Raw genomic sequence first — 16973 nt, forward strand, 5'->3', positions numbered from 1 at the left:
GGCAGAATTTGGCAGCGTTACAACGGCAACAGCCTGGGATGGACGATGGCCCTTTGTAAATGTCGTGTGTCCCTAAAAAGGTGAAAGGTAACAGTTTTTAAAAAAAAGAAAATGCCATTGCAACGTGTTTTCTAGGAGGACCCACGGTGACAGGCAGGTGTGCGTGGGAGCAAGAGGGGGCCCCAGGGGCCGCCAGCCCTTCCCTCCATCGGATAAGAAGGGCGTCCTGGCTGCTGGGCTGTGGCAAATGTTCTTTCCATTATGAAGCAGAGAGAGAGAGAGAGATCAGAGAGAGAGAGAGATCAGAGAGAGAGAGAGAGAGAGAGAGAGATCAGAGAGAGAGAGGCAGAGAAGGAGTGAGGAGACTCGATTCTCTAGTGTTCTGTTGCTTTAAGTGTCATTAAGGTTCTTAAAGGCCCGTGTCAGTTAAGGGTTTGGGCAGGGCACTAAGCTGCTTGCATATTGAAAAAAAGGGACATCCCGGGGGTGTGTGTGTGTGCGCGGCAGAGAGGCCTGCCCGTGGGCAGCAGGGCGGCGCCGCAGACCCACGAGGCGCAGGAGGCCGTGGCCAGATGGTTGGGGCCGCCCCCCGCCCGCCGAGCACGCACACGCACACACACACACAACGGGGCCCTGCTTCGGGGGACCGGGCCCCGCCTCAGCAGGTGGAGGACTGCGGCAGAGGCACGGGCCTCTCGTTCTTGCGCCCCCCATTCATGTGCGCGTAGGCCTGCCGCTCGTCGAAGCTGGCCCGGTGGTAGACCAGCACGCGCTGGCCCAGGCCGTTCTCGGGCCGGTGCGGGCAGTGGCGCTCGCGCTCGCGGGGCTCGTGGTGGCGGTGGTGCGGGCAGTAGCGCTCGCGGCCCTCGTGGTGGCGGTGGCAGTAGCGCTCGCGGCCCTCGTGGTGGCGGTGGCAGTAGCGCTCGCGGCCGTCGTGGTGGTGGTGGTGGCAGTGGCGCTCGGGCAGCGGCAGGGAGGCGCAGGAGGCCGAGGGGTCCAGGGGCACGCACTCCAGGTGGTCGGGGTCCAGGTCCAGCTCCTCGGTGTCGGGCGGCTTGTTCTCGTCGCTGTAGTAGAAGGAGACCTCGATGAAGCCCGGCTCCAGCTCGTCCTTGATGCTGCCGATGATGTCCAGGAACGAAGGCCGCATCTTGGGGTTGAAGTGCCAGCACACCTGCATGAGCTCGAACCTGCGGGGAGACGGACAGACGGAGATGGGCCCCACCCGCCGGGCTGCCCCTGGCCCCGCAGCCTCCGGCGCCAACGCTCGCTCCGCCCACCTCCGCGGGCACAACGGGCACGCCGGTCCCAGTTCTGTACCCTCTCCGAGTCTGGCTTTCCCTCCTTTTTTATTTTTATTATTATTATTATTTTTTAAATATATTTTATTCATTTTTTACAGAGAGGAAGGGAGAGGGAGAGAGAGTTAGAAACATCGATGAGAGAGAAACATCGATCAGCTGCCTCCTGCACACTCACCTACTGGGGATGTGCCCGCAACCAAGGTACATGCCCTTGGCCGGAATCGAACCTGGGACCCTTCAGTCCGCAGGCCGACGCTCTATCCACTGAGCCAAACCAGCCAGGGCTTTCCCTCCTTTTTTTAAAAAAAATATTTGTATTGATTTCAGAGAGGAAGAAAGAGGGGGAGAGAGAAACATCAATGATGAGAGAGAATCATGGATCAGCTGCCTCCTGCACAGCCCACACGGGGGATCCAGCCCACAACCGGGGCATGTGCCCCGACGGGGAATCTATCCGTGGGCGTGCAGGAGGCAGCCCATCCATGATTCTCTCTCATCACCGATGTTTCTCTCTCTCTCTCTCCCCCTTCCTCTCTGAAATCAATAAAAATGTACTTTTTAAAAAGGCCAACCGGAGCTCCTCGTACCCTGGAAGATCAAAGCACCCCGAAATGGCTTCCCGCCATCTGTCGGGGTGACCACGTGACCACCAGACCACCTTGTGGCCCCAGGGAGAGAAGCGGTGGGGCACGGACCCCGGCCTGCAAAGACACAGCTCCCAGGCCGGCCAGGCCAGCTGCCTTGAGAGGCGTGGGGAGAAAGGGGTCGGGGAGGTCAGACGGAAGAGGCCGTGACCCCGAGGCGGGCGGGAGCCAGGCCTGCCGCCTGCTCTGCCGCCTGTTTCCATAAATCAGGTTTGGGGGCCACAGGAAAAGGCTCGTCTGTTTACAGTGTCCGCGGCTGCTCTTGAGCTCCTACTGGGAGTCGAGGAGTTGGAACAGACACCGTCTGGCCTGTGAGCCCGAAACGTGGGCCGCTGTGGCCAGCTGATGAGCCCTGGGGGCCGCCCGGACCAGGGCCCGCGATCGGGCCCGCCACCAAGGTACGTGCCCTTGACCGGAATCAAACCTGGGACCCTTCCGTCCGCCGTCCGACGCTCTACCCACTGAGCGACAGCGGCCAGGGCCTGATGCCTCTTTTGGACCATCCCAGGGTCCCGGCCCTCCCAGCAGCATCCCTAAAAGGGAAGCCAGCCTGCCACGCTGTGGGATTCCAGACCTGTTCGCACCCTCTCCACAGGAACACTCTGCAGGTCCTAGGAGGATTTATGAGCTGAGAGAACGCGTCTGTAGAAAAAGCACATTTTCTACAGCCGGTCAGCTCTGCTGTCCGGAGCGTCCTTCACTGAACTCCCCACGGGTGGCGGGTCGGGGAGCACACAGCCCTGCACCCGGGCAGGGACAAGACTAAACGGAGCTGCTGCCCCGAGATAAGCTGCCTCGTTCAGACACAGGGGCCCCGGGGGCTGGGGGGCCACAGCCCTGCCTGCTCCGGCCTGCACACTGCGTGCCTCTGTTTCCCCACCCTACTGCGTGCATAAGGTGGTGATCGCAGCCAAGGTGCGCAGTGCAGCCCTGGCTGGTGTTGCTCAGTGGTTAGAGCAGGGGGGGTCCTCAAACTTTTTAAACAGGGGGCCAGTTCACTGTCCCTCAGACCGTTGGAGGGCCGGACTCTAGTTTAAAAAAAAAAAAAACTATGAACAAATTCCTATGCACACTGCACGTATCTTATTTTGAAGTAAAAAAAACAAAACGGCAAAAACACCCGCATGGGGCCCGCGGGCCGTAGTTTGAGGACGCCTGGGATGATAGAGCGTCGGCCTGTGGACCGAAGGGTCCCGGGTTCGATTCCCAGTCAGGGCACATGCCCGGGTTGCGGGCTCGATCCCCAGTGGGGGGGCGTGCAGGAGGCAGCTGATCCATGATTCTCTCTCATCATTGATTTTTCTCTCTCCCTCTCCCCCTTCCCCTCTGAGATCAATACATTTTAAAAAGAAGGAGTCGCCGATGCCGTGCCGCCTTATTCAAGAAAAACAACCAGCTCTGCGTGCAGACGGTGGGCACGGGTGGCATCCGGGTAACACTCCACGGGGATGTCAGCCCGAGACGCCGCAGTGCGCCCCCCCAAGGCGGGGAGGGGGGAAGGCGCAGGTCCCCCCCCCCGCGGGACGGCCCGCCCCCGCCGCCCCGGCACCACGTACAGCATGTCGGGGCAGTTGTCGGGCTTGTCCAGGAGGCCGCCCTCCATGACGAAGCGCAGCACCTGCTCGTTGGACAGGCCCTGGTAGGGCTGCTCGGCCAGCGTGGCGATCTCCCAGAGCACGACGCCGAAGGACCTGCCGTGCGGAGAGGGGCGGACGTGAGGCCTCGAGGGGCGCACAGAACACGTGCCCGCCCCTTCCCAACGCTCTTCCAACACCCTCCCCCCCCCCCCCCGGCCCTGGGGACTGCCCGCTGGGCGGCCAGGGAGTTTGCTGCCACCACGTCTCCGTCTCCTGCCGGTCGGTGCGGCCCTGGATGCTGAGAGCTCAGGACACTGAAGGGCAGGGAGGTTCAGGGGCCCTTGAACTTGAACCCCCCGCCCCCCCAGGCAAGCGAGTTGGGGCAGGGCAGTCTCCCAAACGTGCGAGACCCCAAAAAGAGTCAAGCCTCGTTTTTTCAAACGTCTCCCTTCTGGAACAAGCCGGTTCTCGACCAAGGTGTTCACGGTCAAAAAAAAGAAAAAGAAAAAGAAAAATGTCTCGGTTGTCGACCAAAACTTCAGTGCTCGACCCGACAACCCTTTCGTGCTGATAGCGTGACCAAAAGCGTCTCAGAGGCAGCAAGCACAGGAGAGACGCTTCTGTGGCTCGTGACGACCAGCACAGTTTTTAAACAGCACAAGGCCGTCCCGAGTGCCGGTGTCGCCACGGGCGTGAACGTGCGCAGTGAACAGCAGTCACAGGCACCGGACCAGGTAGAAAAACGGTCGTTGATGTGGACAAAGGAAAAGCGGTTAGCCCCGCGACACAGCAGTTCAGAGGCAGCGATCGATGAAAACTTCCTGTAAGGCCGGGAGGGGGTGGTCCGATCAACTTAAGAAAAGCAGTGTTTGCTTACAGATTGAACAGACATGGACTGTATATAAGAAAGGCTGAAACGGAATCATGCTTTCCGGAACCAATTCAGTTCGAGAAATGAGTTTCCACTGTAAGCGAACGTGGATGCCCAGGCCCAGCCAGGACAGGGATTGAGTGGCCTCCTCCGTGGCCTCACACGTGGCCTGGGACCATCAAGCCGCTTGACAAGCTCCCAGTCGGGGAACCTCCACCCCGGGCTCTCTCTGTGCTGGGCCAAAGCGGGGGAGTGTGGGTCGGGATCGGGGGGGATGTATGGAGGCCGGTGGGGCTGGCGTTCCGGGGACAGTCTCGCCTACCAGACATCAGAGTGGGTGGTGAACACGCCGTCCTTGAGGGACTCGGGGGACATCCAGCGCACAGGCAGCAGCCCCTTCCCGCCCTTCCGGTAGTAGTCGGTCTCGTAGATGTCGCGAGTCATGCCGAAATCTGCGGGGCGGGGCGGAGGCGGGAGAGTGACGCTCGGGGGGGGGACCAGCACAGACGGGAGGGACATCCCTGCTGCGAGGGGGCCCCGCCTCCTACAGGGGCCGCGTGGCGGTGTCTGCAATCCCATCGGCGGAACCCCCGAGGCACAGGTGGTTAGCCACGTGCCAAGCCAACACCAAGAGAGCTCTGCTGCTAAACACACTTTCAACTTGAGTCTTTGAAAAAGTTAATCCCTCATTGCGTTTCAAACGAGAGGCAGCGCCCGGCCGGTGTGGCTCAGTGGTTGAGCACCAACCTAGGAACCAGGAGGTCACGGTTCGATTCCCGGTCACGAGTTTCTGTAGCTTGTCTCTGTGCTTAATCTTCTGTTTAAAAATGATAATAATAGCCGAGACCGGTTTGGCTCAGTGGATAGAGCGTCGGCCTGCGGACTCAAGGGTCCCAGGTTCAATTCCGGTCAAGGGCATGTACCTTGGTTGCGGGCACATCCCCAGTGGGGGTTGTGCAGGAGGCAGCTGATCGATGTTTCTCTCTCATCGATGTTTCTAACTCTCTATCCCTCTCTCTTCCTCTCTGGAAAAAATCAATAAAATATATTTAAAAAAATAGATATATATAAAAGTGATAATAATAAAAAAGAAAATTGGAGGGAAATGATTGGTACTTTCTATATATTTATCGATTTCAGAGAGGAAGGGAGAGGGATCGAGCCCCAAAATCCAGGCACGTGCCCTGGCCTGGGAATCGAGCCGTGACCTCGTGGTTCAGAGGTCAACGCTCAGCCACGGAGCCACACCGGCCGGGCGATGTTGGTACTTTGGATGGCAACTATTACTCCCAAGTCGGAGTCACCCGAGAACACTGTCTCGATTATTTCCGATGCTTGGAAGTGTCCTGCCAAGAAAGGCCCCAAACCCCAGGAGAGGCAACCTGAGGGCCCGGGCCTCCGCCCAGCCTTGCCCACCGCCTGGACCGCGTGCCCACTGCGCTGTCAGGATCAGAGCCAGCCCGGCCGGGCCTGTGACTGGCTGTCACTGGAGGCGATGACATTATTCCCAAGAGCAGGGCATTCCCTGCTCAGGTCTCGGAAGCCAAGGACTCACCTCCGATCTTGACGGTCAGATCTTCAGCCACCATGCAGTTCCGGGCAGCCAGGTCCCTGTGGACGAACTTGTTGGCGTTGAGGTACGCCATGCCGTCCGCAATCTCCCCGGCCATCTGGATCATCTTGCTGAGGGTCGGCGGCGAGAGGATGGGGTGATTCTGTCGGAGACACAAAAACAACAACAACAATTCACTTGAGAATCTAGGCGTTTTTCGAGGTTTGCAGACCCATCTTTGCTCAGTCTGAGCCGCACGGGGTATATTCCGCTCAGGAATCAGGCCTTGTTCAGAAGGAAGGTGTTCGCCCGGCTGGCGTGGCTCAGTGGTTGAGCGTTGACCTATGAACCAGGAGGTCACGGTTCAATTCCCGGCCAGGGCACATGCCCGGGTTGTGGGCTCAATCTCCAGTAGGGGGCGTGCAGGAGGCAGCCGATCAAGCAGGCAGTTAATTGATGATGTTTCTCTCTCGTTGATGTTTCTGTCTCTCTCTCTCCCCTTCCTCTCTCTCTAAAAAAAAATCAATTAAAAATACATTTTTTTTATAAGAAGGATTTGAAGCTTAAAACAGAGATTGATGTTTTCTTTTTAGATGGAGCTAAAATCGTGCAAGGTTCTCATTCCAAAGCACAGGATGGAGCCTGAACTTCAGGCACAGAGTTTGACAAGTTCAACTTCCTGGTGTCAAGGGCACAGACTGCTGTCAGGGCAGGGAGGGGGCATGTGTGTGTGTGTGTGTGCAGGGGGGGAGCGGGGGGATGGGTGCACGAAGTTGGGACAGGCCAGGCTTCAGGGAGGGCTCAGTGCTGACATGGGTCTCTGGGTGGAGTCGGGGGAGGTGGCAGTGCGGGAGGGAATGGCCCCAGAAGGGATCTATGACCAAGCATTCAATGTAGACAGACTCAAAGACATGCTATCTTCTGGAAAAAGACATCGAAAGGAGAACATACCAGATGTGACGTCAATCAAACCCAAAACCCAACCCTAGCCGGTTTGGCTCAGTGGATAGAGCGTCAGGCTGCGGACTAAAGGGTCCTGGGTTCGATTCCCATCAAGGGCACATGCCTAGGTGGCAGGTTCCCAGCCCTGGTTGGGGGCACGTGGGAGGCAACCAATTGATGTTTCTCTCTGTCTCTCCCTGAACCCCCTTCACTCTAAACATCGATGGAAAAAACATGCTTGGGTAAGGGTTAAACAACAAAAAAATATAAATTAAAAACAAACAAACAAATCCAAAACCCACCTCAATTTCCGGACGCAGAGACCTGAGGTAGCTCTTGAGGTCGCCCCGGGGCATGAGCTCCATGATGACCAGGGTGGGCTGGCCCTGGGACACCACGCCCAGCAAACGCACCTGGCGGGGAGGGGGGGGGAGACACAGAGGAGGACTCAGAAGAGAAGGGGACCCAGGTGGTCGGTGCTCCTCCTCCGCCCGGATGCACGGGCCACGGATGTGTTCAGGAATCGCACAAAGGGAGGCCGACCCTCCACGTGGCAGGGGTGGGGAAGCTTTTTCCTGCCAAGGGCCATCTGGACATGTACAGCATCAGTCATGGCCACAGCCTGTCACACCCAGAGTCTCCGTGTGCACAGGCGTCTGGGGGCAGCAGTGAGGCGATGGGGGGGCGGGTGGAGGGGGCGAGTCGAGAAACCCACAGGCATGGCCTTTCTTTCCGTGGCCCCTCTCCCCGTGGCCCCTCTCCCCGTGGCCCCTCTCCCCGTGGCCTCTCTCCCCGTGGCCCCTCTCCCCGTGGCCTCTCTCCCCGTGGCCCTCCCCGTGCCGGGATCCGCCTTCGCTCACCACATGGTGGCAGTTGAACTCCTTCATCACCGAGGCCTCGTTGAGGAACTCGATCCGCTCCCGCATGCTGGCGGACTCGTTGACCGTCTTGATGGCCACCCTGGTTTCCGGCTCGTCCTTGACCACGCCCTTGGCCACGCCCTCGTACACCATGCCGAAGGAGCCCTGGCCCAGCTCCCGGTTCATGGTGATCTTCTCCCGGGCCACCTCCCACTCGTCGGGCACGTACACTGAGGGAGCAGAAAAGGCAGCTGACGGGGGTGTCGCCACGGGCACCTGGGCAGAACGTGTTTTCGGGGGGGACCCTCTGGGGAGAAGAACGCACCATGCCACGTCCCAAAGCCAGCCTAGGAGGACATGGGGGGCAGCGCCATGGCTTGTCCCCAAACGTCCGCCGTGCTGTGGATTCCAGGGGACAAGAGTGCCCTCCGATGCTGGTATTTCAAATCCTCAAGGAGTCCCAGAAAATTCGAGGATATTAACAGCATATAAGAAGAGCCACGGGTGCAGGATGGAGGTGACAGGGGTTGTCAATGGGGAAAAAAAACACACACACCCAAAAAACCAAAGTGGACATCGGTCATACTTTCCACAATAAAGACACATTTAAAAAATAATGAAAAGACCCAGAAAGTAGTCCACTTGGAGATATGCTGTAAGTCTAAAGTTCACCCTGGATTTCAAAGACAAAGAGCAAGAAAGAATGTAACGATTGCTCGGGCCGACGCTAACCACTGAGCACCACCGGCTGGGCAGTGCGGGATTTTTGAGATACTCAGCGAACTGCTGAGAACTCTGATTTAAAAAAAAAAAAAGAAGTGTTACCCAAGACAGATTACCTGCAAATAATGCAGACCTCTTCTCCCCCTAAATGAGCCACCCTCTACCTCCCGAAAGTGACCGGCGTCCCCACGCAGGGAGCTGAGCTTACCGTCGGCCGCGCTGAAATACTCCGGGTTCACAGACGCGTACAGCACTCCGTTCCCCATGCGATTACTGCGTCAGCCAACAGGGGGACACGTTAGGCAAAGAAAAAACCCCATCCCCACGCGTTTCTGTAGAGACTTGCATCTTTGCTATCGCCATTTTATTCATTCTGTTTCACTGAGTTCCCGGAGAAAGAGTGAGCAGAGCTTGGGGCCCTCGGATTAGAGCCCTTTTTATTTTTATTTTTATTTTTTGTTAATCCTCACCCGAGGACATTTTTTCCATTGATTTTTTTTTTTTTTTTTTAGAGGGTGGAAGGGAAGGGGAGAGACTGAGAGAGAAACATCGATGAGAGAGACACATTGATTGGTTGCCTCCTGATCCCCCACCAGCCAGGGCTGGGGATCAAGACTGCAACTCCGGTACGTGCCGCCCTCGACCGGAATCGAACCCGGGATCCTTCAGTCCCCAAGCTGATGCTCTATCCACTGAGCCAAACCGGCTAGGGCAGATTAGAACCTTTATTTATTAATTTTTAAAATCTATTTTTATTCATTTCAAAGAGGAAAGAAGAGGAAGAGAGAGAAACATCTATGATGAGAGAGAATCATCGATCGGCTGCCTTCTGCATGACCCACACTGGGGATCGATCGAGCCCATAACCTGGGCATGTGCCCTAACCCAGAATTGAACCGTGACCTCCTGGTTCATAGGTCGATGCTCAACCTCTGAGCCACGCCGGCCGGGCCAGACTAGAGCTTTGAAAGAAACACTCATCTCTTAACGTCATTGGAAATTAATAGGAAGGGTTACTGGATTGACAGGGCTAACAGATCAGGCTTGGGGAAGCTGGGCAGGGCAGCGGTATCTGTGTGATTGAGTGACCAGTGAGGGGATGGTGGCATCATCAGAAAAAATGGTGTCGTTGTTGAATCATCAGAAAAACATTCTCACCCTTGCCGGTTTGGCTCATTGGTTAGAGCGTCAGCCCACGGACCGAGGGGTCTGGGTTCGACTCCCGGTCTAAGGCACGTACCTGGGTTGCAAGCCTGATCCTGACCCGGGTCAGGGCATGTGCAGGAGGCAACCCATTAACGTGTCTCTCTCACATCAATGTTCCTCTCTCTCTCTCTCCCCCCCCATCCACTGTCCCTAAGAATCAATGGAAAAATATCCTCGGGGGAAGGATTCACCAAAAACAAACTAACAAAATGTTCTCTGTTCCCGGGAAGCACATCGGATTGGAAAATCAGGCTTTCCGAGCCCTAAACTCTTTCCTCAAAAAAGCTGACCCTCACTCACACCCCGTGGGCCCCCTACCACCCCACACACACCCGAGCGTCTCCTCCCCCTGCTGCTCACCGCTTCCTGTGGATGATGTACAGCGTGACGGCCAGCCCGCAGACGATCAGCACGATGGCGATGGGCAGCGCGATGACCAGGTGGGCGTAATTGTCCATGGCCGCTGCGGGAACGCAAGGGGTAAGGGTCAAAGGTCACGAGGTGAACAGGCTACTCCTTTCATTTCATTCATTCATTCATTCATTCATTCATTTTTTTTTTTTTTTGTTAATCCTCACCCGAGGATATTTTTCCTTTGATTTTGAGCGAGAGTGGAGGAGAGAGGGAGAGACAGAGAGAAACATCCATGATGAGAGAGTCGTGGCTCGGCTGCCCGCCCCCACGCCCCCTACTGGGGATGGAGCCCACAGCCCCGGGCATGTGCCCTGAGCGGGAATGGAACCGTGACCTCCTGGGTCAAAAGTCAATGCTCAACCACTGAGCCATGCCTGCCGGGGCCCATTTTTCTTTCTCAAGTACACTGTCCTCTGCCGTCCTGGTTCAAACGATGGGCTCAAGCACAATATAGCCTTTGTCGGCAGCTTAACGACTGTTAAGGGAAATGCATGCTTTTGCTGAAATAAAATGCAGAGAGATTCTTACTGATCCGGCGCTCGAGCCGGACTGGCCTTTTCCACAGTTGAAAAACAAACACACACACAGCCCGGCCGGCGTGGCTCAGTGGTTGAGCATCAACCTAGGAACCAGGAGGTCACGGTTCGATTCCTGGTCAGGGCACATGCCCGGGTTGCGGGCTCCATCCCCAGGAGGGGGTGTGCAGGAGGCAGCTGATCCATCATTCCCTTTCATCATGGATGTTTCTATCTCTCCCTCTCCCTTCCTCTCTGAAATCAGTAATAATGTAAAACACACACACACACACACACACACACACACACACACACAAAATAGCTAAATGGCACCCCTCGCCCAAGCAGCTCTGAATCCTCCCCAGACGTTACAGTCCCGTGAGGCGTCTGAGAGCCCTGAGCTCCCTGCAGCCCCGGCTCATCCCTGTGCCGGCACTCCCAGGACAGAACACCGACGAGCCAGGATCACCCAGGCTTCCCCAGTGCCGGCCCACGTTTCTCTCGCCCCCCAGCGGCTCCCTCCCCCGGCCTCACCTTTGTCCTGGACGTAGAAGAACACGGGCTCCGTCCAGGACCCGTTCCCGGACAGGGAGGTGGCCTGGATGCGGGCGGTGTAGTTCCCCGGGCTGAGCTTCTGCAGCTTGGCCCCTCCGTGCTTCCGGTAGTCCTGCCGGGACACGCACTCCCGCTGGTCCTGGGGGGAGGGAAACGGATATACGTCGACTTCCCACAGACACGCGAGAAACGGGGGACTCCCGCGGCCCCGTCTCTCCCTCCCACCGGCCCGTGATCCTGATTTGCAATAGAAGGGAGGAAAGCGAGCCTTAAACGGCATCCAAGTTTTCTTGTTTTTAAAATATACACGGAGTGGCCAGATGATGATGATCTCTGAACGCATAATAATCTGGCCACTCAGTGTATATCCTATAGAATAAAAGGCTAATAGGCAAATTGTCCCCTCGACCAGGAGTTCGACCAGCAGGCAGGCCGGCCAACCGCCCATGTCCCTTCCCCCTGGCCAGGCTGGCCGGACCCCACCCATGCACGAATTCATGCACCGAGCCTCTAACATATGTATACTGAGTGGCCAGATTACTATGTGTTCAGAGGTTATAATAATCTGGCCACTCAGTGTATATTTCTATTGATATCATAGAGGAAGGGAGAGGGGAAGAGAGAGAGAAACATCCACGATGAGAGAGAACCATGGATCGGCTGCCTCCTGCACACCCCTACTGGGGATGGAGCCCGCCACCCGGGCCTGTGCCCTGACCGGGAATCGAACCGTAACCTCCTGGTTCACAGGTCGACTCCCAACCACTGAGCCACGCCAGTCGGGCTTAGTCCTCATTTTATTGTTTAAAGTCAGCTAAGCCGTACCGTAACCTATGGTATCCCGTGAAGGAGGCCCACCCAGACGCGGCCCCCGGCCCCGTCTCACCTCGACCTGCGACCCGTATTTGACCTCATACATGAGGATCAGTCCGTTGGGATTCTCAGGCTCCGGCCACTTTAAGAAGATGGTGTTGTCAGCCTTCTGCTCCCAGGTGATGGGCCCGGGGATGTCATCTGCTCCGTCTGTGCGACCATGAGGAACAAGCCATCACGTCGGGTCCGGTCCCCCGGGAGGGATGCCCACACCGGGCTCACCCACGAGCGCCCTCCTCAAGCCCAGCGCCGAGGACGGCGGCCACACAGCCCCCGTGAGCTGGGTGCTCACACACCGCGCAGGCTGGGAGGCGGCGGCACGCAATGACCCGTGAGTCTCGCCATGCCAGCCTCGGCCACCCCCTGCCGCCTCCAGGACAGGGAACCGGGCACCTCATCCAGCCTTTTAATTTTTTTTTTAATTTTGATTGATTTCAGAGAGGGAGAGAGAGATAGAAACATCCATGATGAGAGAGACTCATGGATCGGCTGCCTCCTGCACGCCCCCTACTGGGGATCGAACTGGGGACCCCTTCAGTCTGCAGGCTGACACGCTATCCACTGAGCCACACCGGCTAGGGCTGCATCCGCCCTTAAAGACGGGTGGGCGTCTGTCTGAGCGACAGGCAGCCTCTAACCTACAAGGGGATGGAGGAGACCCAACAAGGAGGGCCAAAGGCGGCTCCAGGAGATGACCTTGGGGAGTGAAGGTCACTCGGAGTCCAGGCAGCTAGCTGGGGACTTCCCTGGAGCTGTGAGGGCTCAGGAGGGGCCTGGCACAGATGGGGAAAGGCCAGGGAAATGCACGCCGTGAACCCAGCCGGAGGAGGAGGAGGAGGAGGAGGAGAAGGAGGAGGAGCAGTGACCTTGAAGCGACCTCTGCGCTCTTTGGTACTGTGTGTGGAGATTCTGGGGTGAGAGTGATGGCGCCAGGAGGGGTCTACCGGGCTGCCCACAGATGAGCACCCACTCTTTTTACTTATTACTTATTTTTATAAATACGTTTTTATTTATTTTAGAGAAGAAGGGAGAGAGAAACATCCATGACGAGAGAGCATCACGGATCGGCTGCCCCCTGCACGCCCCCTACTGGGGATCGAGCCCGCAACCCGGGCGTGTGCCCTTGACCGGGAATCGAACCGTGACCTCCTGGTTCCTAGGTGGACGCTCAACCACGGAGCCCCGCGCCGGCCGGGCGGCCCCCGTTCTTTAAGAAGCGGGGAGGCGGGGTGGGGGCGGCCGGATCGCGCCGTACCTGCAGGCATGGTTCTGGCGAAGACGAAGTTGGAGGCGCTGCAGCCCAGCTTCTCGGCCTCGTGGTTGCAGCTGTGGATGTCGATGCGGTAGAGCGTGAAGGGCTTCAGGTTGGAGATGACGGTCCTCTCCTTCTTGTCCACCCTGCTCTCGAAGAAGGGGTGTTCCCACTCCATGTCGTCCGAGTCCGTGCTGTTGAAGGCGTCCGTCACCGTGCTGTTCCGGCTCCGGCCCGACAGGGTGGCGTTGGACACCTGCCCCACGTCCCTGCGCTTCCTCTCGGGCCTGCAAAGGAGAGACACACGGGGCTGGCGCCGGCCTCCGCCGCTCTCGCCTCCGCCTCGGGTTGGAGTCCCGGACAGAAAAGCACAATCTTCTTTTTTTTTGGTTGTTATATTTATATTATCATTTTTACTAATTAAGTTAGCTGATACATTCATTAAAAGATCGAATGATACCTCATTGTGTATTTTTTCCATTCTCTCTCTCTCCCTTTTATTTTTTTTTATTTTTTAAAAATATGTATTTTATTGGTCTTAGAGAAGAAGGAAGAGGGAGAGAGAGATAGAAGCATCAATGATGAGAGAGAATCATTTATCAGCTGCCTCCAGCACACCCCCTACTGGGGATCGAGCCCACAACCCAGGCATGTGCCCTTGGCCGGAATCGAACCTGGGACCCTTCAGTCTGCAGGCTGATGCTCTATCCATTGAGCCAAACCAGCTAGGGTTTTTTTTTTTTTTTTTTTTTTTTTAAAGAAAAGCAGAATTTTAACCCGGGAATGAAAGGAGCTAGGCAGCCCTCCTGGCTAAGAGCCAAGCCATAGTCCAGGCATTTCCTTCCTTCCTGTTTTCTCATTTTTATTTTTCAAATACATCTTTTTATTGACCTCAGAGAGGAAGGGAGAGGGAGAGAGAGAGAGACATCCATGATGAGAGAGAATCATGGATCGGCCGCCTCCTGCACGCCCCCCACGGGGGATCGAGCCCGCAACCCGGGCATGGGCCCTGACCGGGAATCGAACCGAGACCTCCTGGTTCCTAGGTCAACGCTCAACCACGGAGCCAGGCCGGCCGGGTGCTTGTCCCTCTTTGATGGCCACTTGGTGGCGCCCTGAGGTCCCGGACCCACCAACTAGCAGGCGGAGAGGGAGCGACAGGCCGTGGGGGGGGGGGGGGGGGGCCCTGCGGCGGCCGGGAGGGGTGTCCGGGGGCGCACCTGGGCACGAAGATGGAGTTGTGCAGGAAGTTCTCGAAGACTTTGCGGTACTCGGCCTCCTCCTTCTCCGCCTGCTTCTCGGCCTCGGTCTTGGGGCAGGCGCAGCACGGCCCCTTGGGGCTGTTGCAGGACTCGGGCTTGGGGTTCTCCGTCACCTCCTCGATGTCGAAGGCGCCGTCCGTGTACTTCCGCACGGGGAGCTTGTCTGCTCGGGAAAGGGGGGCGCGGGAGAGCCGGGTCACCCCGCTGGGAGGGGGGGCGGGGACACAGGCTGGCGGGGCGCCCCCCCTTCCCCCCCTCGGGGTCCCCGTCCCCGTGCCCTGCCTTTGGAGCAGTAGTTGTGCCGGTACAGGTAGGCGTCCTGCGGCTGCTGCTGCCAGCGCACGATGTAGTAGCTCAGGTTCCCGTTGGGCAGCGAGGGCGGGTTCCACTTGACGATCAGCTGCGAGGACGAGTTGGAGGCCGAGATGACGTCCAGGGGGATGGAAGGCACTGGAAGGAGGACAGCGGACGTTCCGGGAGACGGACGGACGGGACCCGAGATCCGGGCCCCTCAGCCTCCGTGCAAACCTCCCCGGAGCCCGCGTCCGGCCGGGAGGGGAGGGCAGCGCGGAGAGGCGCAGGGAGGGCCGCGTCTCCCTGGTCGGACAGGTTGGGGGGGGACCCAGGGCGGAGCGATGCCTGGGTGCCCACAGTGAGTCCGCACGTGCTGCAGGCGGTGAACACGAGCAACCTGCGTCTCAGCTGAGATTTTGGAATCACTGGTTCAAAGGGCAAGAACCCGGATGAAAAGGGGAAGTGAAAGGGGCTGGAAGGAGAGAGGGAGAGAGAGAGAGAGGGAGGGAGAGAGGAAGGAAGGGGGAGGGAGGAAGGGAAGAAGAGAGGGAGAGAGGGACAGAGAGGGAGAGGAGAGAGAGAGGGAGAAAGGGAGGGAGAAAGAGAGAGAGAGGAAGAAGAAGAAGAGAGGGAGAGGGAGAGGGACAGAGGGACAGAGAGGGAGAGAGGAGAGAGAGGGAGGGAGGAAGAGGGGAGGAGGGAGGGAGCAAAGAAGAAACGGAGAAGGAGGGAGAGGGAGAGAGAGAGAGACAGAGAGGGAGAGAGGAGAGAGGGAGGAGGGAGAGGGAGGAGAGAGGGAGGAGGGAGGGTGAGGGAGGAAGAAGAGAGGGAGAGAGAGGGAGGGGGGGAGGGGGGAAGGAAGAGAGGGAGGAAGAGGAGAGCACGTGCCGGAGGACTGAGGCCGCGGCGGCCGCACACGGTACCTGAGGCGTTGGTGCGGATGTACAGGATCTCGCTCTTGGCCCCGCGGATGTGGTCGTTGTCCACCATGGTCAGGGTCACGGCCTTCACGTAGATGGCGTACTGCGTCCAGGGCTTGAGGCCGTGCAGGAGGATGCCGGGCTCCATGTCCTTGTTGGCGGGCAGGTCCACGTCCACCATGTTCCAGCTGTTGGAGCCGCAGGCGTCCTGGCCGTCGTACTCGGTGACGTTCTTGTAGGGCCTGGGGGACGACCGAGCGCTCAGAGCCCCCGCGCTCCCACCCAGGCCCTCAGACACCCTCCCGCTTTCTTCATTTCTGTTATGTTTGTCTACCTGTCCATTTTATTTTATTATTATTTAAATCAACCCCTTTCTTTTTAAAAAAAATATTGGTATTGATTTCAGAGAGGAAGGGAGAGGGAGAGAGAGAGAGAAACATCCATGATGAGAGAGGATCACGGATCAGCTGCCTCCTGCACGCCCCCTACTGGGGATCGAGCCCAAAACCGGGCATATGGTCCTGACGGGGAATCGAACTCTGACCTCCTGGTTCATAGGTCAACACTCAACCCCTGAGCCACGTGGGCCGGGCTCCTTTGCATTTATTTTACTCAAACGCCTCCACCCCCCGAAGCCAGAGCCTGCCCGCGTGTGGCTGCTGCCGGCAGTGAGAGAGGTCACGCGACAGCGGAGGCAGCCTGGACCCCCCTCCCCGCCTCTCCGCCGCCCCCCGTCCCGCCCCCAGGCCGCGGGCCGGCGGGACTCACGCCTCCTTGTAGTAGACGGTGAAGCTGATGAGGTCCCTGTAGTCTGGGGGCCGGTACCGGTGCCACGTGACGATGATGCGGTTCTTCCAGGTGTTGGTGGAGGTGAAGTGCAGCATGTCGCTCTCGCCTGTGGGGCGCCGGGCACCGCCGTGAGGGGGGCACCCACCGCCTTCTCCGCCACGTGCCCGAGGGGTCCCCCGCCCCGCACCGTTCCCCTCGGCTCCAGAGCTGCCTGCTCATCTGCTGCTGTCACGGGCAGTGACAGATGTCATGTGACAGCGGGGACGGGCCCCAAGGAGGCAGCATGGACCGCCCCCCCCCCCCCCCCCCAGCTCCTCTCTGGACGGCTCAGTGGCTTTCTTACTTCCAGTGAGGACCCAAATACGGGTGCCGCCCCACGGAGCTCGCAAGGGCTCCTGAAGGAGGCCCCTTCATTACCCA

General features: G+C 58.2%; 1 protein-coding gene across 1 annotated transcript in view; it reads right to left on the reverse strand.

Moving 5' to 3' along the window:
* Nucleotides 1–616: 616 nt before the first annotated feature.
* IGF1R (insulin like growth factor 1 receptor) overlaps nt 617–16973 on the reverse strand; it is a 123832-nt gene continuing 107475 nt past the window's right edge. Inside the window, exons 7-21 of the mRNA XM_054713321.1 lie at nt 16533–16659; nt 15768–16006; nt 14833–15000; nt 14509–14713; nt 13292–13575; nt 12050–12186; nt 11143–11302; nt 10040–10142; nt 8682–8746; nt 7751–7980; nt 7193–7303; nt 5952–6111; nt 4719–4848; nt 3505–3639; nt 617–1190 (exon numbers count right to left, since the gene is read on the reverse strand). Coding sequence (XP_054569296.1) covers nt 659–1190; nt 3505–3639; nt 4719–4848; nt 5952–6111; nt 7193–7303; nt 7751–7980; nt 8682–8746; nt 10040–10142; nt 11143–11302; nt 12050–12186; nt 13292–13575; nt 14509–14713; nt 14833–15000; nt 15768–16006; nt 16533–16659 — 2786 coding nt within the window. The 3' untranslated portion in view covers nt 617–658. The remainder of the gene's footprint in view (nt 1191–3504; nt 3640–4718; nt 4849–5951; nt 6112–7192; nt 7304–7750; nt 7981–8681; nt 8747–10039; nt 10143–11142; nt 11303–12049; nt 12187–13291; nt 13576–14508; nt 14714–14832; nt 15001–15767; nt 16007–16532; nt 16660–16973) is intronic.

This window comes from Eptesicus fuscus, chromosome 25 (genome assembly GCF_027574615.1).
Source record: "Eptesicus fuscus isolate TK198812 chromosome 25, DD_ASM_mEF_20220401, whole genome shotgun sequence".
Classification (NCBI taxonomy): domain Eukaryota; kingdom Metazoa; phylum Chordata; class Mammalia; order Chiroptera; family Vespertilionidae; genus Eptesicus; species Eptesicus fuscus.